Source organism: Apodemus sylvaticus, chromosome 12, assembly GCF_947179515.1.
Source record: "Apodemus sylvaticus chromosome 12, mApoSyl1.1, whole genome shotgun sequence".
In the NCBI taxonomy this organism is placed as follows: domain Eukaryota; kingdom Metazoa; phylum Chordata; class Mammalia; order Rodentia; family Muridae; genus Apodemus; species Apodemus sylvaticus.
The window spans coordinates 42,485,637-42,511,750 of NC_067483.1; the positions used below are offsets into that span (position 1 = coordinate 42,485,637).

At 48.4% G+C, this 26,114-nt stretch overlaps 2 protein-coding genes across 2 annotated transcripts in view; one reads left to right on the forward strand and one right to left on the reverse strand.

The window, feature by feature from the left end:
• Positions 1 to 15,790, reverse strand: part of Igfn1 (immunoglobulin like and fibronectin type III domain containing 1) — a 47,443-nt gene extending 31,653 nt beyond the window's left edge. The window contains exons 1-12 of the mRNA XM_052201070.1: positions 15,734 to 15,790; positions 13,463 to 13,552; positions 11,346 to 11,394; positions 10,822 to 10,944; positions 8,776 to 8,915; positions 7,180 to 7,279; positions 5,851 to 5,895; positions 5,580 to 5,625; positions 4,814 to 4,991; positions 3,647 to 3,760; positions 2,185 to 2,353; positions 735 to 1,007 (exon numbers count right to left, since the gene is read on the reverse strand). Coding sequence (XP_052057030.1) covers positions 735 to 1,007; positions 2,185 to 2,353; positions 3,647 to 3,760; positions 4,814 to 4,991; positions 5,580 to 5,625; positions 5,851 to 5,895; positions 7,180 to 7,279; positions 8,776 to 8,915; positions 10,822 to 10,944; positions 11,346 to 11,394; positions 13,463 to 13,552; positions 15,734 to 15,790 — 1,384 coding nt within the window. The remainder of the gene's footprint in view (positions 1 to 734; positions 1,008 to 2,184; positions 2,354 to 3,646; positions 3,761 to 4,813; positions 4,992 to 5,579; positions 5,626 to 5,850; positions 5,896 to 7,179; positions 7,280 to 8,775; positions 8,916 to 10,821; positions 10,945 to 11,345; positions 11,395 to 13,462; positions 13,553 to 15,733) is intronic.
• The window catches only part of Tmem9 (transmembrane protein 9), a 678,246-nt gene that overhangs the window by 616,486 nt on the left and 35,646 nt on the right, over positions 1 to 26,114 (forward strand). The window lies entirely within an intron of this gene.

The following is a 26,114-nucleotide window of genomic DNA, read 5'->3' on the forward strand; positions in this document are numbered from 1 at the left end:
CCCATAGAGAGACAAGAGAAAAGACCCTGTTAAATGAGGGCAAGGCACCTGTCTGACGAGGCTGGTTTGCCTGGCCCTCCCCCTCCCCAGTGGAGAAGCTGCCCATTGGAGGAAAAATACAAAACAAAACAAAAAACCCACCAAGGATGTTTCAGCCCATTGGTAGATCCATCCGTCACCTCCTCCCACAGGCCTGTCTGTATCCACGAGCCATCCCACCCTGTCACATGGGTCACATGGTTTTGGCACATAAGCGCCTGTGTCAAAGTTGTGAATCTATCAAGCTGCTGTTGCTTTTAGAAGACCCATTTGTCCTACTGTCTGCCTTGCCTCTGCCCAATTCACAGTTTTGGGGGATCATGTTGCCCCAAGGTGCCCATGCTTGAGAGGATTAGGGCATTTCCAGGTCCACCCCAGGGCTTCTCATCCACGTTAAACATGAGCCACTGGCATATAAGCCCTATCCCAAGTCTTGGGGGTCATCCTGGATCTGAGCTGAGGCCCCCGAGTAACCCTAAGAGGTCTAATGGCGCCCACACAGCTGGGTTTGGCGGGCCATGAAGAGGCTATGTTGGACTCAATCAAGAATAGATCTAAGGAGCTTTCTTTCCTCGTGCTCTCTGAGTGAGAGAAGTATCCAGAAGCAGGTGACGAGGGGAAGGAAACCCTCCTGTCTGCACTCCAAGTCCTTGTCTCTGTTAAGGGTAGGGGAATCCGGAAGTGCGATCACTCACCTTCAACCACCAGCCAGGCACTGGAGGCGTGGAGGCCAGCGTTCAGCGAGTAGAGGCCCATATCTGAGCAACTGGCCCCCTTCACAACCAGCCGGTGAGTGAGCCCATCAGGGGACACAAATACTTCATATTTGTCACTGAGCCTCAGTGGTCGGTGCTGGAAATGCCAGGTGGCACTGGGACAGGGGTTGGAGAGGGTACATTCAAAGACCGCATCGCCCCGTTCCTCACAGCGGGCCTCTGCCAATGGGACCACCACTCTGGGAGGAATGGCTGCCGTAGAGACAGGAAAGAGGATGTATCAGCTCTGTAGTGTGGCACGGGGATGCCTGAGCACTGAGAAACCTAGTCCAGAGCAGTGTGCCACAATCTTCCTGTCATCTTGACTAGGTTATCTCTTTACCCAGTTTCTGTAGTCGTCACCAGGTCCTTATTGAAAGCCTTAGTACCCTCATACACACATAAAATGTAGGGTTGTAATCATATCATGATCGCCGGGAGACCTTCAATTGTCTTTTTATAAATAAGAAGACTGGGGCTTAAAAAATTAAAAGATCTAAGTATAGCAGTATGTATAAATTGATAATCCCAGTTACTGGGGAGGCTAAGAAGGGAGAATCACAAGTTCAAGGCCTGCTTGTAGCATAGTGGGTTTGTGACCAGCCTGGACAGTTTTAGAGAGAGTGTTTCTCAAAATAAAATAAAGAACTGAGGGACTGATGTTTGCATAGAATGAGGACTGATGTTTGTGTAGAATAAGCTAGGCCCTGGGTCCAAAAAAAATGACTTGTCTCATCCTGACAGCTAAGAGGTGACCCGCTCCCAAGGCCATGATCCTCTGCCTATGTCACAGTGCTACTGGGCTTTCAAAGTCCATCCTGGCACTCTAGACCTGCAGGGTGACCCTTTCTCTTCTTGTTCTTCAGGCTTGGTTCGGCCTTGTTCTTTACGACCTATCTTCCCAAGGCTTCCTCCTCTAGGTCTCTCCTTGTCCTCCTAAGAGGCCCCTGGTCAGATGCTCTATAGATGGTGCAGACACAGGAGCCCATGAACACAAGACAGAGTTCAAGGAGGGACACAAGAATCAGGACTAGAAGAGGGCTGGGCTGCGTCGGCCTGTCTAGCCCAGGTAGAAATTATTCCTTGGGAATTGTGGAAGAAGTGGGGACATTTATCAGAAGGGGTGATGTTATAGCAAAAGGGCATAGTCTGGGCCTGATCTGAAAATAATCAGCTGCAACAGAAGGTCTGTGGGCAGGGGCATGCCATATACAACTGTGTCCATGAATCACTCTATAGAGCTATAGGGTACCGACAGGAGACCTATCTGGGTCTGTCCCTCTTTCTAGTTGTCTTTGCAATGCGGCCTGTGGCATGTATCCCACTCCGTAACACCAGTGTGGACCCTCTTCCCTCCCCTATGCAAACTTCCGTGATGAAGAACACTCACTGCTGGCCTCTAGCTCTGTGGAGAAGACCACAGCATCCTCCACCATGACCTGGTAAAGGCCAGCGTCCTCGGGCCGCAGGTCCTGGATCTGGAAGTGGTAGCGTTTGCCCAGCCGTCTCAGGCAGTGCTTGGTCTGGTTATCAACGCCATAGGGGATCATCTCACCATCCTGAAGCCAGAAAAGAAAGGTTCAGGGCCTCAATGGGTCCAGAGAGCCTCCTATCCTAGCCTAATTCTGGTTACTAGCGCAGGTCAAAGACAACATGATCCCAGAACCATAAAAGATGTGGGGTTGTGGGATCAGGGCAGAGAGCAGAGTGTGGATGTGGAGGGATGGGTCTTGAGATGGGTGGAAATATATGTTCTAAGGATGTCCAGGCCTCTTTCCATGAGTGGAAAAAGCTATGCCGTTTATGCAGGGAGATCTGAGATTGCTGATACAAGTTGCGCTTGGAAGAGAGTTGCTACACAGACCTGTGTGTTAGCAGGAGAGAAAATCCTATGACCTGGGACCAGCTCATTCAATCACCCAGGAAAATGTTCAGAGAATGTCTTCAGGGATGCACAAAATGTAGCCATTTATACGTACACTTCATCCTTGCTAAGCCGTATACAGATTTGCTACTTGCCAAGAACTGACAATCACAAACACTTATCATGTGCCCGCTGTGTGCCAACCACTCTTTCAGGTACTTGGAGATATGACAATAAACAAGGATCCCTGCCCTGAGGAAGCTCAAACCCCTCGGGAGAGAAAGAGAAATAATAAGCATCCTAAATAAGTAATTAATTTGCATACAAAAAATAAAACTAAGATGAACAAAGCGGGAGAAGGGAGCACTGGGCTCAGGAGCACCAGGGTAGAGCGGGGAGCTCAGCAGACGCACTTGGGTGAGATGGGAGAATTAGCCACACGGCTGTCAGAGATGAGCGCACTAGGCACAGGGAACAGCTGTAGAGAACAGGCACAAGGCTAAGGAGCAAGAACCAGGCAGCCAGGAAGAAGAGAGGCAGGTGGGAGGAGCCAGGTCCCAGGAACGGACGAGCTTGCACAGTGTCATTTAGGCATTGCAGTGTTCTAGGAGGTAGTTCTCCTGGCCTCTCGTTTCAAAAAGCAGGAACGATGTCTATGGTGAGGCGGAGGAGCCAGGCTGAGTTTGACTGCAGAAGGGATGCATGCTTTGCAGCCTCCAATCCCATAGACCCATCCTGGCCTTCTGTGGTTGGCATGGGCTCAGAACTCTTTTCTTACCCTGCTCTGGCATTAGACTCTAAATAGAGTAGCAGGCCTGGCTCAAGGAGAGATAAGCGGTTTCTGGAAACTGTTCACATAGGGTGTGACCTAACTCTAACTGGGAACCCTGTGGATGAATGCTTACCGCCTAGGTGTTCTAGATGATTCCGCGGGACCCATCACTTCCCTTCCAGGACCTGCAACCCCTGCCAGGGCCTCTAGTCTTACCTTGTACAGGTAAATCTTGCTCTCCAGGTCCTTGAGATCCAGCTCCAGGTCAAACGTTGCAATCCCTTCCTTGGTGACCTTGATGTGTCTTAAGTTGGCAATGGCACTGACATACTAGAGGACAGAAAAACCCGTTAGAGCTCTGAGTGCGGGATCTGGTCTCAGCCCTGGCCCACAATGTCTCTGAAGAGCGGGAATTTATGGAGGTCTCAAGTAAGGATACTTAAACCCTCAAGGAAGAAAATTCAATGATAAGAAGTCAGGTAACGGAGGAAACCAAGAGAAGTCTCTGGGTGTCCATTCACCTGTTCTTCCTGTTAATAAACATTAGGTGAACATCACTAGGCAAAACTGTGTGCTAAGCAGAAGCTGGAGAGATAGCTCAGTGGTTAAGAGCTCTGTCTGTTCTTCTCAAGGTCCTGAGTTTAATTCCCAGTAACCACATGATGGTTCGTAACCATCTATAATAAGATCTGGTATCTTCTTCTGGTGTCTCTGAAGACAGCTACAGAGTCTTCAACTACTCATATACATAAAATAAATAATTCTTAAAAACAAAACTGTGTGCTAGGCCCTGTGTTGATACAGGTATGAATGGCTGAAAGAAATGCTGAGGCCCTTGATGAAAAGCTACTTCCAGAATAATGACAACGAGTTGCTTTTCAACACCAGAAGGAAAAAAAAATAGACTTGTGCCAAGTTAGACACAAGGAGGAACTTCCTGTGTAGGTTGTAAGATGCTGGAATCAGGGTACTAGAAATAAAACCCCACACCTGGCAATGATAACAAGGATGACAAGGATAACAGGGGACATTCATTAGGTCCTTACTATGTGTTAGGTGCTGGGCTAGTTGATGTAAACACATTCTCTTCCTTATTCTCTCAGTCCTACAAGTTAGATTTGTCTAGAATCTTTGCTTTACATATGAGGAAATCAAGACAGTGAAGCCCTAGCTTTTCTGAAGTTCAGAGTTCAGTAAGAATCAGACTTAGGTATCAAGGCTCAAGGCAAGCTTAGAAGGCTGGGTTCTTCCTCAGCACGACCTCTTGGTGGGGCTAGACGAAGGTAGACCGTCTACTATATTGGGTTCTCCAGAGCCAGCTCCAGGTGTGAGGCTCTTCCAGGCCTTGTGCTCCAGGTGGGGGATGGGGCAGGGCCAGACTACCTGGGCCATTCTGTCCTCCTGTTCCTTCTTCATCTCCTGCAGCTTGCGCAGCATGCCCCGGAAGTCGACGATACCATGCTGCATACAGATCTTCTCATAGTCCTTACGGTCTGCAGTCATCAACAGCTGCCACACCTGCTCAGACTCCATCTTTTTATCAGGGGTTGGAGGTGGGGCCCTGGGGAATCAAGGCAAGTGGGTCAGAGGCCCAGGAGGCCAGAGGTGTCCCAGGTATGGACCCACTGATCTTGGCAAACGGCGTGGTCTAGGGAAGCTGTGCTCTGAGTACTTGAAGAGCAGGTACAGAGGCTGAAATCTCTAGCATGGACCACTGTCACAAGTGGAAGAGACTGGATGAATCAAGCCTTACCCTGAGGTATCAGCATGTAGGAGACCTTCGGGCAACAACTAGCAGTGTTGATTTCTGAGTAAGAGGTCTTTGAGTAGACGTAAAGTTAAAATTGAATTGGTCTGTTGCTTTAAAACATATATATTTTTTAAATTACTGCTTAAGTGGGTCCTTCCATTTTGCAAATGGGACTGGTGGGGGCGGGGAGGGGGTTGTGGAGAAGACTATCTCAAGGCTACAGACTTTTAAAGTGGTCAGATCCAGGATTCGAGTTCTGTGCCCTTCGGTCCTCATGTCTACTGATGGCAGGCTAGCTCTTTGTATCAGAAGTGGAGAGTGAGCCCAGCTTCCTTATGGAAGGAGTCAAGGTGGGTACCATATGAATTTCCAAAATCCTCCAGACAGTCCCATACCCACCTCTTTTTCAGCATCTTTCGAAAGTCCATCAGCTCCTTCCTGAGGTCTAGAAAATAAAGAATAGGTCTTAAATCTTTGGATGTCTAGGATCCAAAGAAAGGCTCTATGTGTCAGGGGTGATGATCAGTGTTTTCATTCTTTATTTTCTGGTAATGCCCACAAGTGTGTGTGTGTGTGTGTGTGTGTGTGTGTGTGTGTGTGTGTGTGGTTGTATCAGATGGGGAGCAACATGCAAAGGTCCCCAGAGGGGTTTTCCAACCACTCTACCTACCCTCCTGAGGTTCCTTTTGCCTCTTTCGGTTCTTCCGAAAACCCACTGGACCATCCAAGGGAGAGAGGAGAGAGGTAGTGAGGACAGACAGGGAGAGAAGCAACACACTTGGATGGTCTTCCAGGGAAAAGGACCAAGCCCCAGGGCCTGGGCCTCCCACCTATTCTAAAGCACAACGTTACAGCAAAAGGAAGAGATGAGGGTGGGACTTCCATGAGCTTTGGTACCTCAAAGCTTCACTGTGAGCATCACGAGGGGGAGGCTCACTCACGTCTACAGGGAGATGGACAGGGAAATGGGAAGCAACCACTGACAGCCACAGCAGACTCGGGGCATCCAAAGAGCATCTGAGAGTTCCAAGTACAGAGGAGGGGACCCAAACTGCCAAATACATCAGACTCTGCTTTTCCCACTGTTCCCACAGACATTCACAATCCTCTTCTTTGTCATCTTCTCCCAATGGAGGGTCTAGGGAAACCCGGTACACACTTTCCCCTTGCAAGCAACAGCTATCGTGTAACAGAGTTCTAGTGAATGGTATGTTAACAAAAAGCTCCCAGCTTTTGAGTTTTAAGCTTTTGCTTCCCTTTATGAGAGAGGTGGGTGTACTTGGGCCTCCCCTTTCCCTCTCTTCCTGCTTGAGTGTGGAATAAGTCTGGGTCTTCAGTGATCAGTCAGTGTGCTAAGGATGACAGAGCAAAGACATAGAACTTGGCCTTCTATGACAGTCCAGAGCTGCAAAGGAGCCCTGGACTCTAATCTCAGAATTTCTGACTATGTGAAATAATTCTAATATCTTTATTTCTTGCACTTCTTTTAGGTTTTTTTTTTTTATGTCTCTTCAGAGAGACAAGATGAATGTCAACTTGCTTGAGAGACTAGGCTTACTCCCTCTAGAGGTATGAACTATCCTATTATCCCTACTCAAATCTTTAAGAATCCTCAAACACCATGCAAACCAAACCAAGTATGTCTGAGATAGGATTTAGTCTTTGTGTTACTGGTTTGTCCCCTCTGATATAGACCTACACAAAATATCTCTTATAGAGTGGGAAAACTGAGATCCAGGTGCGAAAAGAAACTGACTTTGTAGAAGATGTGGGACTAGAAACCAACATCTGGGTCCTGGCCCCATTCAGAGTATCTGCTACAGGGTGTGGCTAAAGGTGTGCCTTTTAGGCACATGTAACCTGGGGGCCACTGGGTGGAACCAGGGCTCCTGCAGGAGATGGGGAAACAGTAGCAACAGCTCCTGGGTCCTTCCTCCTCTCCTGCCACCCTGAGAGTGTTCCCTGGAGAAATCTTTCTAGACCGATGGTACAAACTTGCCTTCGATGACGGTGAGCCTCACTGAGCACGAGGCTTCTCCGTAAGCATTTAGTGCAATGCAGCGGTACAGATCTGAATCCTCTCCAGTCAGCCTGTTGATCTGTGGAGAGAGGTCGAGGGCAGGGAAGGGGGCTAGCACATATTGCACTCACTCCATGTGCTGCACACGGTTGCGTGTGGAAGTATGAGGATGTACAGACATAGCTTTTCTGCTCTGAAACTCACAGTCTTGATGGAGAAATGCAGACATCAAAACAAACTCTGGATTCAGACAGAGGGCAGATGTTCTTGCCATCAAAGGTAATATGGGTTGCAGAAAGAGCTTGCACTGGGGAAGATCAAGTGAATCTGGCACTGAAGAAGCTCTCTGCCATGCATTACTAACTATGAGACCTTGGGCAAGTTGCCTGGCTTCTGTGGATTTTAATTTTTTCATCACTTGTAAGGTGGGGATAAGAATATCTTTAAAAAGTAGAGAATGGTCAGGATTAACTCATGTCCTCTGTGATACATGTTTGGGCCTAGTACTTGTGAGTGTTCCACGGTTACTGTCTAGAATATCATTAATATTAACCACAATTGCTTAATGGTGCAGATGCTATTTGACTGATGGTAGGGTGCATTCCAGCACACCTCCTGTAAACTGTAGATATTATCAACTGAAAAGGCATTTAGTAGAGCTAACCTACCAAATTTTGCCCTAGCCTTGCTTATGTTAATGCAAGATAGCACATCTAAGACCCTGCCGTTGGGCAAGATAGTTAAGTCCACTTTATAAAAGAGAGGTAAATACCTCATGTAAGTCACCGAACACAACATGCTACAGAATACAGTTGTCCTCTGACTGATGGAGGCTGTGGGTTCTGCCAATGCTCAGAGTAACTCTCACACACATATTTCCAACACATGGAAAGATCACACTGAAAAACTGAAAACTCCGTGTGTCGTTTCTATTCAGTGCACATTGCTTTTCTATCAACACACGATCAAAAACTGCAAATGGAACCATGGTAAGCCAGGAGCTGTGTGCACTCAGTTTAAGGCCGGACACTGACCAGTGGTTCTTGACTCTCGTGTTGTGGTGACCCCCCAACCACACACATTTTTGTTGCTACTTTATAACTGTAATTTTGCTACCATTATGTACTATGATATAATGATCTGATATACGGGATATCCGACCCCTGTGAAAGAGTTGGTTGAACCCCCCAAAAGGGCATGACCCACACAGGTTGAGAGCCACTGGCTAGACACTTTATGCAAACTTTTCATCTTTATAATTCCTTAACGTGTGTGCTATAATTATGTTATTCCATAGGTGAAGATAGTAAGATGCAAGCAACTAGCCTTCCAAAGTCAAAACTGTAGGCCTGGGGCTGTGGTCCAGTATGGTCCAGGTGGTCTCCTGAGTATTAGAGAGATAACAGCAAATCCACCAGGGCTTCTCCTGGCTCAGGAGACCTTGAACTACGGGTCAAAGATGAATAGAGCCAACTGTGGGAATATCTCTTCTTTACCTGGGGACTGGACACCATCATGAATGTAGGGGACTGAGAAGAGACCCATTAACCGGGGTAGGCACAGCCGTGGGCTCACCTGCAGCACGTGCTCCTCTCTACCAGGAGCAGAGGAGAGCTGGTACTTGCTGGAGTTGCTGAGGTCTCCTTTGGTGCTCTGCCAGTGCACGTCAGGTCGGGGCTCCCCACAGACCACCGCACGAAAGATGGCATTTTTCCCTGTGGCAGGAAGAAGCGATGTGGGGGTAGAGAGGTGACATATGTTATTTGGATTTAAACTTACATCATCCTGCCTGTCGTAGGCATCCCAGCTCTCTATTCCAAAAGAAGTACCTGACTTTGATCCCCTTACGCAGGACTCATAATGTCAGATGGAAACCACAGTTTCTAGGTACCCAGAAGCAGTGCGAATCTGACTTCCATCATGCAGAGGCTTGGTGTTCCCAAGAGTGTGGCTGGGTGGTTTGTAGAGGGGGAGGTAAGCAGGACTAGGGTGGGAGTCGGATTTCTTCAGGAGTGTGTGTGTGTGTGTGTGTATGTGTGTGTAGGCTAAGGGCTCTCCCAAGCCAAGAAAGTGCATGACATTTTATGAGTTTGGTTCCCTCTATCTAGGAGGATGCACAAGACAATCTTAGTAAGCAACGTCTTGTACTCGAAGGAGCTGGTGCGACGACACAGGACTCCAGCCTCAGAAAAGACAGCAAAATGGAGTGGCAGTTACTGTGCCTTACAGAGCTGCCTCCTGTCAGAAACATCTTAGCAGAAGAGCCTGAAGGTCTCAGGGCCCTCCCTTCTGTCTTGTGACCTTATTTCAGGGTTAGAAAAGCATAATACGGTTACATTATTTTTCTTATGCCAGAATGTTGCTAACTAAAATTTACAGCAGGGATCATTGCTAGGGAAGGAACACCAATTCCAAGTGGGTTTCTCCTCCTGAGCCTAGACTAGACTGTGAGCCATGAGACATGTGGCCCTTTAGGGCAAGGTTGGAAGAAATGTGGTGTGTGTGTGTGTGTGTGTGTGTGTGTGTGTGAGAGAGAGAGAGAGAGAGAGAGAGAGAGAGAGAGAGAGAGGAGAGAGAGAGACAGAGAGAGAGACAGAGACAGACAGAGACAGAGACAGACAGAGAGACAGACAGAGAGAGACAGACAGAGAGACAGAGAGACAGAGAGAGAGACAGAGACACAGAGAGACACAGAGAGACACAGAGAGACAGAGACAGAGAGACAGAAAGAGAGAGACAGACAGAGAGACAGAGAGAGAGAGAGGAGAGCAGAGGTCAACTGTCTTCCTTGTTCATGTTCTATTTTTAAAAGAATTGTTTTTCCTTCACTTTTCCTTCACGTGTATGGGTGCTTGCTTTAGGGTTTGTCTGAGTATCGTGTGTGTGTGTGTGTGTGTGTGTGTGTGTGTGTGTGTGTGTGTGTGTGTGTGATGCCTCGGAGGCCAGAAGAGGGCAATGGATTCCCCCTAGAACTGGCGTTACAAACTGTATGAGTGGTGACATGGGTTCTGAGATCCAAACCCCGGTCCTCTGCAAGAACAGCCCTCTTAACCACCGAGCCATCTTTCCAGCTCCCTCCACTAATTTTTTTGAGACAGGGTCTCAAGATCTAAACCTCAGTTGGCTAGACAGGCTGTCCAACAAGGCCCTGGAACCCTGTTAATTCTTTTTCCCCAGTGTGCAGACTGTGTGTACCGCCCCCACCCCAACGTCCAGCTTTTTATATAGATACCAAGACTCGAAACTTAAATCCTGAGGCTTACAGAGCACACACTTTACAGGCAGCCAGGGAGGGAGAAGAGAGATTTTAGCCTCTTCCTGTAGAAGACACTGAGGCGAGGAGAGGAGAGGAAAGAACCTGGTGGCCTGATTCCCTGCTTAGTATTGGACAGCCCCTGTTTCCCATCAGCACAGCGTGGACTCTCCTCACACCCTTTCTTCATAGGCTCCTCAAGCTTCCCTCCCTCCTAGGTTTCCAGCATACAGACAGATGCCACTTGAATATATAAAGGTCAGGTACATAGGCAACGGATGTAAGAGGGACTGGGTACCCAGAAAGGTTAGGTGGCCAAATGAGAGCAGGAGCCATGACTCCATCAGCGGTATCCAATAGGGCCTCACCCTCTGGTAGAGCCAAGGTGACAGGCTTCTGTTTGAAATCTGGTGTGCTGCAGCCTTCTGGGATCTCGTCCACAAGCTGCCTGATGCTCACCCCCGGGATGGAGGACTTCTTAGGGGGCTTTCCTGGAGAAAGCAGGAAGAGTTCATCTTGTCCTTCCTTCCATTCAGCCAGAGAACCAGGTCCCTAGTTTCTGTAGCAGTCAAGGTAGGCTTGTCCTGCCCACCTGCTATCTGTAAACAATGCTTTAAGCGTTCTAGTGGAGATTTGGGGCGTCCTCTCTGGTTGTGTACCCCAGGAAGACTCTGAGTGTGTTGCTAGAGAAAAGGAAGGTAGGAAAGGGCCCTTCTTCAGGAAGCAGGAGTTCAGTTCCTGTGGAGGCTCAGTAAAGCAGAGCAAATCCCCAAGCCCATGTTGAAAAAGGAGAGATGCTGTGCTCCCAAAGCACTCTGGGCTCTACCCCCTCCCCGCCTTCTGGCCGCATGAGGGACCACAGTGTGGGTAGAGGGGCAGTTAGCTCTCTTACCAGCCATAGTCCCAGCTTCTTTGTGCTCCTCTGAGTGGAAACTGATCTCCTGAGGATGACAGATGAATTGCTTATGATAGCCTATGTTGTTACCACTCCACCCCTCCCATGCCATCAGGGACACCAGCCATGATCTAAGGTGAATATTGGGAAGCAGGCAGGTGATGCTCCTAAGAAATTGTCTAACCCCTAAAATGAAGACAATTAGTTTCCTGCTATTCCCTAGAATGGCTCCACTAGACCAATTTCCCGGGGAAGAAGTAGGTTATGCCCAGTCCCCTAGGAAAAGGAAGCCATGGCGCCTGGACTGTACAATCTATTGCCGGCCAGGCTTCCTGGTGGGACTCAAGCCCATCACCATTCAGAGAGTAAGATCAAACTCATTCAGGAATCTCGTTCAGCAGTAGTGACTCCCCAAATTTGGAATGCAAAGTCTCCATCAATCTCTTAGCTTTTCGACTAGGGTCCAGGAGCCTTCTCCCTCCATCTTTAACCAATGTGGAATCCTTCAGATCTGTCTGTGGGGGATGAGACCTGGTTTAATGACTCTGAAGCTCTTCTCTCCCCAAGCCAATCAGATCATCAGAAACCCACCCACTGCCCTCTGAGCTTGTGAACTACATGATCAAGAAAACAGGAGTGTGTCCCAGCTTTTTCCAAACATTTTCACTATCATGTACCCGCACCTCCGACTTCCTTTTAGTGCAAGGAATAGGGTGGGCTTTGGGATTGGATGAAAGCCAGGAATGAGTTCAAGGGAGACTTGTGAGACTCCTCCAGCCATCCTCCCTAACCTGAGAGGTTGAAGCCCTGCCAGGCAGTTCCTTTTGGGGTACCGTACTTGCTGCCCAAAAAACTCAGTCACTGATATAGAACTACACATGACAGCAAATTCAGTGCTTTCTTGCACAACTGCCCACTGACTGGCACTTCTGGTCCCCTCTGCAGCCTAGTCATGCCCCCCTGTGTGCTGGAATGTCACTGCGTGCCAATTGCGTTCTGGAGCGGTCATAAGCACCACAGGAGACACAGCCACTGCACTGAAAGGAGTCACAAGGTTGGACAAAATAGAAGACGACTCCGATGAGCAGGGCTCAGCTGGCTACACTAAGTGGGGGGTAGGCACCCCAGGATCTCCATTCTTCCCTCCCTCAGGTCAGTATTGGATAGACAGAAACACACAAGCACCCAGACACATGAGGTTAGCACAGCAGAGTCTCCATCACTGTGAACTCTAGTAGACTGTGTGGCTATTTGCCACATGTCAAGTAATCCAGATACAAGTCCCTTACCTTCACCTCCTGCAGGTCCAGTTAAGAACCAATGATGTAGGAACCTGTGACACTCAAGGGTCCAGAGTCATGCAACTTCTGGAATCCTCTAGAAGAAGAACAAATGCAAAGACTGATGAGTGAGAGGCATGTCTGGCTCGAGAACAGGGGGATGTAGACTCGGTTAGAAGGAATGGGAAGAAAGGGGTTAATTCTTTCCTTCAGGATTTATTCCCACATTAGGGAAGACTCCTAGCTCTTCCCAAAAGCATTCATTTTAGCCTATCTCAACCAGACTCTGAGTGTGGGGCCTCAGGCTGTGTCTCCCTTAATCCTTCCTGGGACCCATGGTTCTCACCCGCTGCCCTAGAGGCTGCTCCATTCTGACAGCTTAGGTTCCTGATAGCTTTACCTTCTCAACAGAACCGAACAACCAATCTGGATTCCTCTCAACAGCTTTGGCCTTGAGGTCTCTACTCTGAACTGCTAGTAAGATTTTTAACATATAACATGCTAGTAAGATTTTTAACATATAACATATATAAGATTTTTTTGTCATATAACATTCTCTACCAGGAAGTGCCTGGAAAATTAGAGTTAGGGCAGAACTACTTGGACAGGACCCACTGAAATCCCCTCCTCTAGGATACTCCAAAGATACTGGGGTCCCTTAGAAATATCAGGAATGCACCCCGGCCTGTGATCAGTCAGCTAGATATCCATGGGCCTCATCTGACACCCACTGTCTGCTCTTTCCTTCTCAGAAAAGCTAGAGCACACAGCCCAGGGCCTCCCTCCCTGACGGTCACAGACCAGGTGGACAACCAGGTACACAGTGTCACTCACCTGCATGGCCCACCAGCCTCCAGCCTCCTCACACGCTTCCTTCTCGGTTTCCAGCTGCTGCTGGCTGCCAGGGACTCTGAGCCGTCTGGTCTGGCGGTGGACAGGCAAAGCTGGAACAGATGTAGGTCACTGCGAGCGCCTTGCTTGCTCTCTCTGCCCCTCCCACTCACCCCAACTACTCCTCCTCCTGTGGCCCAGGCTTGGCATGGTGAGGCCCCCAGGGCTAAGGGACCAGATTGGGAGAAGCCCAGATATGGAAGGGTCCTGGGGCATCTACTGGTCCAGCTCATGTTTTGCAGAATCTTAAGCTCTTTACCCAGTCAGCTGAGGGTCCATTTGCTCCCTGATGCCTCATTTATTTGATCCCTTTGAGTGGGGGTGTTCTCATCTTGCCCAGCCTCAGTTTTTCAGCTAAGCTCATCCCTTGGGACCCTTGACACAGTAAGTCACACTGATACATAAAGCCACTGTCCTTTTGATAATTGGATCCCATAGTGGTACCAAACAGTCAACAAACTTTGAGATTGAGTCACAAGACCCAGGGAGACCGAAGTGTGGAGCTCACAGACTAAGCCCCAGACTCAAGTACTGTTAGGCCCTGGGTATATGTGTGTGAGCAAACAATGAGTCTTCCTCTCATGAATTTTAATAGAACAGAAAGATGGTGACCATCCAGTTACAAATTGAACAGGCTCTAAAAGAACCAAGAGCAAAGCAAGGATGTCTGAAGGTATGGAGTTATGAGAGGGCAGCCCCAGCTCAGTCTGGACAGGTAGGGTCTAGAAGCCACTATAGGATCCTAGCGTACCCGAAAAGGGCTGTTGAGTTATGACAGAATCCAACTTGAGTTTGAAAAAATGCTCACTCTGGCTGTTTGGAGAAGGAACTGGAGAAAATTACATAATAGATAGAGTCTGGTTGGGGGCGCAGTTCCATAGGCCCCTAGCATTCTGGCTTGTGGCAAAAGGTGGGGAGGGGGCTATGAGCACGAGAGAATCCTTGGCATTTCAGATGTCTCTGCTGGTTCCCAGGGAGGTGATTCCCTCTTCTCAGGGAGGTAATTAGCTCCTCTCTGGGGCCTAGGGATGGCCCTGAGTTGGTTTTCACAACAGACCAACCTCTATCTCCCATGTTTTAAGAGAATCTGTGTTGAGGATGTAACTGCTCCATGCACCGCATTGCATTTAGATCCTTTTCATTGCAGCAAGATAGCAAGTTTAGGTCTCCAAGAAACAACACGAGTCAAGCAATTTCCCTGACCTCACATCCTAGTCCCAAATATGGTATGCAGAAACATTTAGTAGGCTGTGTGAAAGTGAACCTCTAACTGCACAGGAACCCTATGCAAGACATTGATCATTTTCCCTGTTTCTGGCAGCCAGAAAGGAAAGGATGGAGTACCAGCCCCTCCTGGAATCTCCCAGTTATCACTCAAGCCAACAGATCTAGGTTAGAACCTTTTGTCCCGAGTGACTTTCCTATACACAGATGTCATTGGCGGCCTTTCCCTCTATTGTTGGTAGCACACCACCTGATACACACACACACACACACACACACACACACACACACACACACACACACACACACACATCAAGTCTTTCCCTTCATTGAGTAGAGAATTTGCATGTGCTCTCCACTCTGTCCTAAGCTAAAGCTTTCCTGTTGTCACAAGAGAGAAATGCATTATATGGTAAGCAGCAGGAGGCCCAGGCACCATAAAGGCTTCCTTTTGGGGCCCCTTGACTGCCCCCCTCCTGCTGCCCATAGCATAGAATTGATGATAGGGTCTCTGACATGCCAGTGTTGACATGCAAAGGTCCTGTCATTTCAGGGCAAAATTCACAGACTTGAAAAGCAGGTAGTTCTACCTAACCTCGAGTGTTGGAATCGACTCACGGGTGGCTCTACGCTGTGGTGTAAATGCCTTTGCTCAGCCCGATGAGCCAACCAAGGGTGCTCCGCCTGCTCCTCTCACCCTCGTGGGTCCCAGGAGAGGGTCTAAAAAATCATGGTTTTAAGTAAAGGCTTGAAAGCACAAAGCACCTGTCTCTGTCTCTCTGTCTCTGTCTGTCTGTCTGTCTGTCTGTCTGTCTGTCTGTCTGTCTCTCTCTCTCTCTCTCTCTCTCTCTCTCACACACACACACACACACACACACACACACAAGGGCATGGCTGGATTCTCATGAGAAGTTAAAAAAAATGCATTCATTCCCTATGCAGATGACATCATGGGATAGGGCCTGCGTTCTTACTCAAGACTCCTCTCACCACAGTCTTCTCCTGGGAAGTCTGGGTTAGGAGAGCTGATGAAACATCATCATCCATTGTGTAAATGGACCACATTTTCTGTAGCCATTCCTCTGTTGAGGGACATCTGGCTTCTTCCCAGCTTCTGGATATTATAAATAGGGCTGATATGAAATGTAAATCAAGAATATATCGAATAAAAAATAAAAGAAAAAGAAAACAACATCATCCCCAGAGTCTCACACTTGTCCTCCCGAGGTCATTGTCAGGGATGCTTCTAGGACTGCCACTTCCGGAGAACCATCTTCCCTTTCCAGTCTCCCAGCTCCACTTCAGGGCAACGTGTCTCCCTGTCTCAGTCGAGCCCAGCACCAAGCCAACTTTGGTGTAATGAATCCCATGTGGCTCCAAAGGAATGAAGACCTTGGGGACCCCAAGGACATTCTCATACTTACAAAGCTGCAAGAGAGAAACTAAAAGGGCCTTGCCAAGCAAGCCTCGCTGACCTCAGGGCTTCAGGGAGGGGGGCCTTCGCCCCCAAAAGGAGAGGTTGGGGAAGGGTCCCTGCTCTTGTTTACAGAAGTGGTGAATCTGCTGTGGGTGGTTTATTAGCACAGTGCAGACTGTCACAGAAGATCAGAGCTGGACAGGACCCCATAGGGCATCAACAACAAGAAAAGGACATTATTTGACTTTCATAGAACTCTTGCTGCATGCCAAGAAGTCCTTTGCATCTTCAAATATATTATCTAGGAGCTGGAGAGATGGACTCTGTGGTTAAGAGTGCTTGCTGCTCTTGAAGAAGGTTGGAGTTTGTATCCTAGCACCTACATATGATGAATCACAACTATCTGTAACTCCAACTCTGAGGAGTCTAATGCTCTTTTCCAGCCTCCATGATCCCCCCGCCCCCATAAATGTATGGCTACACAACACAACACAGGCAAATACAAGTTAAAAATTTTAAAACATATTAACTAATTTAACACTTTACAACAAATTCTTTTTTTTTCTTTTTTTCTTTTCACAATTAATTCTTAAGACAAGAGGAAACCAAGGCACAAAGATCACACAGCTGGTGAGTGGTTCTGGACCACAGCCAAGTGACACTCTTGAGTAGAATTCTGAGGGTCTAATGCAGTTATTGCTCCTTTTCTGGGACAGGTATCAGGATTGGGCAGAGAGAAGTGATAAGCAGACATGTGCATCTCCTGGTTGGGATCAAGTCATTCTGGAAACCTGCTTCTCTCCACGTCCTTCAAGCCGAGGATGGAATTTGTTCTCCCCCTGCTACACAGGGCATGAACCATCTCTGCTGCTACCATTGTTGATGTTGTACAGTGGGTCCTTTTTTGAGACCCTTGCCCATCCCTATAAAATCACAGCTCAGTGCAATGTCCCCAAGTGCATGTGTGACAGTCGTTACACTGGTTACTTCATGTAGCCTACATGAAATAGACATGTATTACCTCCAATCTGCAGAGAAGGAAGCATTGAGGTTGTGTGATTAATCCACATCCCTACTGTCCCACCGCTAGGAATGTGAACGAAGCAACTGGGTCCCTCTGCTCTTGCCACTGGACCAGATATTCAGAACCTTGAAAAGTAGATAAAAAGATAAAGGGCTTCCATTTTCCATGTCTGGTGGTGAACCCATCATTAAAGAAGTCTCCTAAAGTAGACTAGACATGCAGCTCGGTATTGAAGAGTTTGCCTAGCATGTACAGGGCCCTGAGTTCCATCCTTGGCCAAAACTAAGGGGTTGGGGGTGGGAACTATACCAGGAATTATCACTAGTTGAGAAGGCTTTAGCTACTGCAATTTTTAAGCCTTCTTTACAAATGGACAATGATCATAAATATTTCCATTTAACTCACGAATGCAAACTGCCTTACCATGTAACTGTGCATGGATTGTGACAGGATTTATTTGGTGCTTAATTCTTGGTTCCCACCTGTGGGGTGATACAGGGATGCTGGTGACAGGTGGAAGTGAGCATCCTGTCCTTCACTCCTGTCACTGGCTTCTCTGAACCCACTGAAAATGGTGTTGTGGGCTCTTGGGGGAAGCACGCCCACATCAACACCAGAAGAGGTTCCCCCTGGGCAGGAAGCAGGAGGGCGGGCCTCTAGGGTTCCTAGGAGGCCATCTTTCCCTTCTCCATGACCAAACTATCAGCCAGGTCCCATTCACCATGACCAGGATGCAAGAGGAACAAGCCTATTGGGAAGGTGCCCTTGAACCATCTTCCCCTAGAACTGGGATGAGGGCGGAGCCCACTCTGACCTCATGGCAACCATGTGACATGCCCATGGCAACCACATGGCTGTTATTCTGGTCCATCAGCCTCCCAGCAAGAGGCTTTGGGAGGCCAAGAGATGAAGGAGGAAGCTACCTGGGGGCACTGCTGGAGTCTCCTGGAATCCTCACCCAGGTCTTAGCTAAATTACCCCTGAAGCAAGCTTTATTAGGTGAAGGACTAGATCCAGAGGAGCTTGGGACGCTGAGTAAGAAGCGCTGAGGCCATTTGGATGAACTGAGTGAAACTCAAGTGAACCCGAGGCAGATAAGGGTGGGGCAGCTCGGTGCTGGGCTTGATGGTTCAGCACAGAGCAGTCAGAGGCAGGGGGATCTCTGAGTTCAAGCCAGCTTAGTCTACAGAGTGAGTTTCAGGATAGCCAGAACTAGTGAGACACTGTCTCAAAAATAAATACACAAAACAAAACAAAACAAACAGCCAAAGCGAAGAGTGGGGACCTAGGAACCTTGACCCCTGGAATCAGCAGACCATCCTGACAGACCATTAGAAACAAACTCCACCAGGGCTAAGTTTGCAAAGGAGTCTCTCTTCCCGCCCCCACCACGAGGATCCAGTGTACAGCAAATATAAGCTTTGGATAGCGTTCAAGGCCTTTCTGCCCATTGGCCCCCTCCTCGCCTGACTTCTCCAACTCACCAAGCTGACCTGTCTCCTGACTTCATTCTACCTCCTGTCTGAAAGGCTAACTGTCCTTGCCCTGTGATCCTCATATCAAGTGACATTTCCACATGACTGTATCCATTCACTTGAGTTTCATGTCTCAGGACGGTCCTAGAGGCATGCTCTGTCTCCCTCAGTCCTGGGAATATCACAAGGGACACAAAGTACTTCTCTGTCCTTGGACAAAACTGTACCCCTAGGGCATCTTCACTAACAGAGCCTTGTCCTAGGCTAGAGACCGAGGAATGAAGAGAGGTTATGTGCTCTTTCCCTGTCCCACCCAGGACAGAAGAGCTCGTTTATAAAGAAGAGAGTCCTGGTCAACCACTTGCTTAATAGATACCATATAGGAGCCTCAAGCTTTCTTCCTCCAGAATAGGAAAGGGCTCAATGCTGCATCTATCTTTTGGGCGTCATAAGGAAGGTTGTGAGGTGTCCTCTGTACTTTGCGGTGGCATTTGGTATTCATTTGAGAATGCCTAAGAAGTCACAGAGGTGCATAAGCAGAGAAATAAAATATACTGTCTTAGAAAGAGCCCCTAGGTATGCTGCCCTGTCTCCATCTATTGGCTTGACAATCCTGAAGGTAGAGGCAACATCCTCTGTAACAGCCTGGGAGCACCAAGGGTAAGGATAAGGACTCCCAACCCCTGGATACACATATAGGGAAGGTTTGAAGCTTGTGGACTGATAGACCTGATGTGAATAATGAGGCCTAGAGCATGTGTTGTCATTGGGAACTTTTACTCCTGCTGACCAGGTGGGACCCAGGATCCTGGGAGAGAGATTCCATGACCCAATCCCCGGCCTCCACCATGGCTTCTCCCTTAGGATCAGTTGTTTTTCCTCTGGCACCAATTTCCCAGATTCCCAGCAGACTAGCCACAGGCAGCTGGTATTAAAGATCAGGTTGAAACCCTATTCCTGTCCAGTGGCTTGGCTCAGGAGCTCTGGCTAGTGTTGGGTACCAGAGACTTAGGCTAAGGGCTCAGCAGGGAGCTGGCTAGGAAAGACTGGGTTTCTTATGTTTTGGGGAAGCTATGCCATTGGGAGTTAAATCCCCTGACTAAGAAATTCAAGGACAGCACCCTCCCTCAAGAGTTGGAAGACAGGAGGACCCTTCCATGATCAAAAAGATAGTTCTCTAATTCCCACGTGGGATGCCAAAGGCTTGCTGTCTGAGGAGACGCAATCCCACTGTCGGTCACCTGGGGAAAGCATCTGTTGCTGCTGTAGTTAACTCTGACAGCTATTCTCTGAAGCCAAGATGGAACTAAAATGCATTAAACATGCACAGTGTGTAACTGTGCAAGGCATTTGGTGCTGTGGTCTCTTGTTATCTCCTTTGATTGTTCTCTTTCCACCATGGGTTAGAGGAAAGATGCTTGCACAATGCTGCCTCTGCTTAGCCCACTCATTTTCGGAGCTTCAGTGTGGGCTTTGGTAGTCAATGCAAGGTAACGGAGCCCTTGCCATTCCGATGATCTTATCCATGTAAGAAAATTAAATGAGGCCCCGTGCTGATGGTGCCTCTTCTCACTTTGAAGTAGAAGCCTATTCAAGAGGGATTGTGTCTTGTTCATTGAGTTGGAAATAGTTCTTGGAGAAAACAGAAAACTTGGAGAGTTTCTGTTCTAGTTAAGGTTCTGCTGCTTTGATCAAACCTTGACCAAAAACAACCTGGAGGCACAAAGGGTTTATTTGGTTTAAAAGTCATAGTCCATTATGAAGGGAATTGAAGCAAGCACTCAAGATAGGAACCAGGAGGCAGGAACCAAAGCAGAGATCAGGGAGGAGTGCTACTTACTGGCTTGTTCTTCATGCCCTGCTGAACCTGATTTCTTATACAGCCCAGACCCACCTGCCTGGGAGTGGTACCACCCACAGTGGGCTGACCTTCCAAAATCAATTATTAATGAACAAAATGCCTCACAGACATGCCCACAGGCCAGTCTGATGGAGGCAATTCCACAGTTGACTTCCTTCTTACCAGACGGTTTTGGCTTGTGTTGAGTTAAAACAGAAACAGAAACAGAAACAAAGGCACTAACAAGCATGTTTCTATGTGGCATGCCTGACTCTAACTTGGCATGAAAGAATAGTTTCTGCAAGGTGACTCTGGGATTGTTATGTATGGAGACACTTAGGAGACCCGCCTGTAACTGTGAGGTTCAAGGGGAGAAGGTCCCTGTTACAGCTCTGTATAACAAGACTGCCGTGTGTGTGTGTGTGTGTGTGTGTGTGTGTGTGTGTGTGTGTGTGTGTAGGGTTAAAATTTTCTCAACTATAGTTTTAATAATGGTTCTTAAATGCTTTAGCTACTTTCTAGCCCACCACCCACCAGAGGTAATGGAAAGGAAAGGTTATTAGAATTCTGGGAAAGTAGAACTGTTTAGAACTTGTTCTTTGGAGCAAATCCCATCTGGGTTGTCAGGAAATAAGCAGTTCAGTTCACAGGTCAGCAGTGGCAGCTCAGTCCACTCACAAACATTTCACAGATAAACCAGCAGTTGGTTCAGTAGTGTTGGGATAGCAGCAGCGGTGGGTGTGATCTAGCAGGAACAGCCAGGCTGAAATGGTTAGAGTCAGTAGGACGATTAGGACCACCAGGGACTCTAGAAAGAGTTCTCTCTTAATGAAGCAAAGATCAGCAAAGACTCGAGACCAAGAAGTGTTGCAGAGCTAGCTCTACAAGCAAGCCCCTTTCACAGTCCATTGAGTCCTTTCATTCTTAGCATGTGCCCTCACTACAACTGATTACCGCCCATTTCATTTCTCAATCAAGACTCGAAATGGATGTTGGGTCTCTTTCACAGGAGTCAAACCCAACATTCTGGAGAAGGTTGGACCTGTTTTCAGAGTTCAGGGAACGATGACAAGGTGGGGTAGATCTGAAGGCTATTATAGGTCAATAGCTAAGTATTCTAATGGAGGGCTGGCAAAATGACTCAGGGAGTAAAGGTGATTGCTGCCAAGCCTAATGAGCTGAGTTCAAATCCCCCAGAACTCACATGATGCAAGAAGAGAAGCAACTCCTGCTTGTTGCCCTCTGACCTCACACAAGTGCTGAAGCACACCTCCCAAAGTGATAAATAAGTAAATAAGTATTGTGGTTTTTAAGTGTCCTGAGTGGCAGTGTCACATAAGTGTGGCACACGCCCCAGGAGGTGGGATTCCTGTCCCTGTTGTAGGCAGAGAATTGAGAATAAGGGGGAGTAAGGGTAGCATGAGCATCAACTGGAGATGCAGGACTGCTGGGGGTGGAGCCAAGCACACAGGCTCTCCTCTCTGGGCCGGGCCTCGACCATATAAAACAAAACAGAGAGAGAGAGAGAGAGAGAGAGAGAGAGAGAGAGAGAGAGAGAGAGAGAGCCTTTGAGCATCTTTCATCAGTAGAGGGTTACTGTTAGTGCTGGTTGTCAACGGCAGGAAGTCCTTGCTTAGCTCTGTGATACCCCTGACTGCTGCACTGGCCAGCTGGCCAGCCTGCATTGATTGATTTCAGGGAGTTCCTCAGCTAACTTAGAGTAGGCCCTGGGGGTCCACCTGTCAACTAATTTTGTTAAACGCCTGTCCCTAGGGGACAGGCAGGAGCCAGCGTTATCTTATTAATGCCCGTGGCGGAAAGGGACTTTGGTGCTTGGTGACTGATTGGTGCCTCTGATCAGGACTCACCTGGCAGTGCGCCGGCGTGGTGGCCTCACAGAACTGAGCGCCTGAAGAACTGATGTTCACGGTTGCGTGTCTCTCCTGGGGTTAATTGTGCTTCTCATCTCCCATGCTGGAGGAAGTTTTCAGGGCCTCTCAGCCCTATCTGCTCACAGTGCGCGGTGGGATCTGACCCACAGGGATGAGGGATGGGTCTCTGAGTCTCATGGGTTCCCCTCTTATCTCATCTGCTGACTTTTCTGTGTCTCTTCATGGTGCATCTACAGACAGCCGTATGAAGGTTTTCTTCAGCTTCTATCCTGGCCCTCCCTTGGCACCTTTACTGTAGGAAACAGGGATAGCTTGACCCTCAGCATGGAAAAATAAAGCAACAAAACCCCGTACAATTTCAAATGTTTATTTATTTTTTAATCGGGCCTACCTGTCAACAATAGTCACAGATATCATGACTCTAAGGCCAAACTGGGCTACATAGTGAGTTCCAGGCTAGCCTGAGCTGCATAGCAAAGAAACCAACCTTTATATCCTGGGTGGCGTAAGAATTTAATAAACAAATTCTCCATTCCTGGTTGACTTCCTGAGATCAGTTTAAACCAATTTTTGGCTGAAACAGACCAAGACCACAAGCAAAGTAAAAATTAAAATAGCAGAAAGCTTGTTGTGATCGAAGAGCCTTGAACTGGTATCACTTCTCAACCTACACTGTGGATGTTCAGAAATGATGACGATTTTACAGTTATGTGAACCTGGGTTCAAAACTTGTCTCTGACATTTCCCAGTCACATGACTTAAACACAATGATAATGCCCCACTTGTGAAAGAGACAACGTCAGTGGGAAGGCTGTGGGCATTTGGACCCGACAGACCTCAGGTTTGAATCCCACTTTACCACCTGCCAGCTATGAATGGATGAGGAGACTTAACTGAACAGAGAGGGGGTGAGTGGGTTTCGTGGGAGAGACAAGCTGATGGTAGCCATGTCAGACTATCAGGTCCAATAGAGAAACGACTCTGGCTCTGACTCTGAAAGCCAAAGCAAAGCCTCTGCAGGGTTTTGGGCAGAAGGATGATGAGATATACCTCATTATGAAAGGAGCTCTCTAGCTTCTGGACTAAATAAGATGGATAGAGGTAGGTGGAGGGAGCGTAGGTCTGTAGCCTACACCTTCTAGAAGAGACTGGACCAGCATGGGCAGAAGAGCAGGCCCTGTACATGGGAGTGGGGTGCGGGCATAGATCTACTGCCGTGCCAAGCTTATCGATAAGTAATGGAGTCATTGTTGGTAGGTATTGTCTAACCTGCTGATGAAGAGTTCTCTGGGGCAAAGATCACATGCTTATCATATTCGACAATGAGTTTCCTGCTCTGAGTCTAACTCAGCACCATAGTAAAGGAAGCTGTATCTGGGCAGCATCTTGGCAAGCTGTGCCAATGGCCTCCATATCGATGACCTCTTCTCCACCCTTCCTTTCAGCCCGAGTGGTCTGACTCCACAGCAATGCAGGTTCGCTAGAGTCAGCTGGATGCGGCTGCAGCCAGTGGACAAAGGTGGCAGAGAGTGAGAGAAACAGACAGAAGCAGAAGGGAGACGAGAGTCTCAGGTTTCTATTGCTATAATAAATACCATGTGCAAACACAACCTGGGAAGGAAAGGGTTTATTTGGCTTACTCTTTATCGCCGTCCACCATGAAGGGAAATAAGGCAAGAAGCAAGACAGGAACCAGGAGGGAGGAACTAAAACAGAAACCAGGAAGGAATACTGCTTACTCCCTTGCTCCACGTGGCTTGCTCAAGCTGCATTCTCCTACAACCCGGGACAATCTGCCTAGGGTAGCACCGCCCACAGTGGGCTGGGCCTTCCCATGTCAATCACTAATCAAGAAAATGCCCCCACCCTCCGCAAACTTGCCTACAAGCCAATCAGAGGTAGGCATTTTCTCAATTGAAATTACCGCTTCCCAAATGCCCCTGGCTTGCGCTAAGTTGATACAAAGTTAACCTGCACAAGTGGCCTGAAAAATCGCGTGCCATTGATGGGTGGCAGAGCGTGCTGGCGTAGGAAGTCACAAGATTGAGGACCAAAGACGAGGAAATGGAGCCTCGGCTTTTCCCGTGGCTGGTGTTGGTGGAGATGCTTGCTCCCCACTGAGATGAGCCACGCGGGCTCACGGGCTCAGCGGGGGCCGTCTGCAGCAGGAACTCTGAAGGCTGCAACTGAGGGCGTGTGTTCTTCCTTAGGCGCTAAGGATCCAAGTTCCACGCCAGCTTGCTCTTGAGCCTGGGAGCTCTTGGATAGGGAAGAAATGGCTACGTGAGGGTATTGATACCGGGGTTGAAGGGGCGCTGGTAAGGGTGAGACACGCTGCAGATGTGAGTGTGCTTCTGAGGAGTCTGTGGCTGGGGTCTGCAGGAGGAGAGGCAAAGGAGCCACAGAAAGGGGGCAGAAAGTCGAGCCGCTCCCCTGACTGAAAGACATGCTGTGGATTCTTGCTTCAACACTAGTCATCCTGTTAGGGAAGGGAGACCGGGGTGGGAGGGGGGAGGCAGAGGGCACAGGCCTGTAATTCCAGCACTCCGGAGGCAGAGGCAGACAGATCTTCAAAGGCAGACTTCAAAGGTAGCCTTGACCTACAGCAGACCTGACTACACAGAGAAACCCTGTCTCGAAAAACAAACAAAAAAAACCCCAACCTAAACCAAAGCAGCTAGTGATCCTTAGCCATGGCAGTCACTTTAGATCACTGTCCTGGGCGGGGACTCTGAGGGGCTCGTGGTGTCGCAGCTGTGCTCACTCATGCAAGAAAAACCCACACTTTGTTCACTAAGTGCGGGTATGAATGTGTACGCACGCATGCACGCACGCCCCTTTGGTTTCATGGAGATTTAGTCTTCAGTGATGATGATACTTTAATTTTTTTGTTTTGTTTTGTTTTGTTTTGTTTTCCGAGACAGGGTTTCTCTGTGTAGCTCTGGCTGCCCTGGAACTCACTCTGTAGACCAGGCTGGCCTCGAACTCAGAAATCCGCCTGCCTCTGCCTCCCAAGTGCTGGGATTAAAGGCCTGGCGATGATGATACTTTAAATGATAATTACAAGTCCTCTCTCCCAGCCTCCTCCTCCTCACTTTTCTTCAGTATCTGAACTTAAAAGAAAAAATCCTGGTACTTTTGATTTTTATTCCGGCCTAACCTATAAGTACTGCATTCTAATCCTTCTGACACTGAGCCATGTGTGAGCCCTGAATGTGTCTCTTTCTGTCAAGCATTGTTTTTCAAAGCTTGGTGAAGCCCCATCTGTTAGAGACCGTTTGGCTCAGCTCCCCTCGGCTTGTCTCCTTCTTCAGTCCATCCCCAGCCTCCCTAGCATCCTACGAGCATTGGCTGCACATCTTGCCACACCTACACACTCATCCCCATCCCCATAAAAGCCCTAAACAAAGGATGAGGGCTTCTTCTGTCTCTGCTGTCCCCCCACAGTGCCTCAACCTGGGTGCTGCCCAGGAATTACTCAGCCTTGAGGGTTGTGCCAGGAGATGTGATCCTTAAGGGCAGAGATCAGAACAGATTAAGCATGTCACATGTTTACCAAATGATAGCAGAGGCACAGCAAGGGGTGGGCAGGAGAGTCAGCATGGACACCCCGGACTACAGGTGCTGGGGCTAAGCTCGCCGCCCAGCAAAGTTGATCTCAGAACTTGAGACAGACCTACCCTGCAGATCTGGCCCGTAGCAGCTGCCATTGACTGACTACAG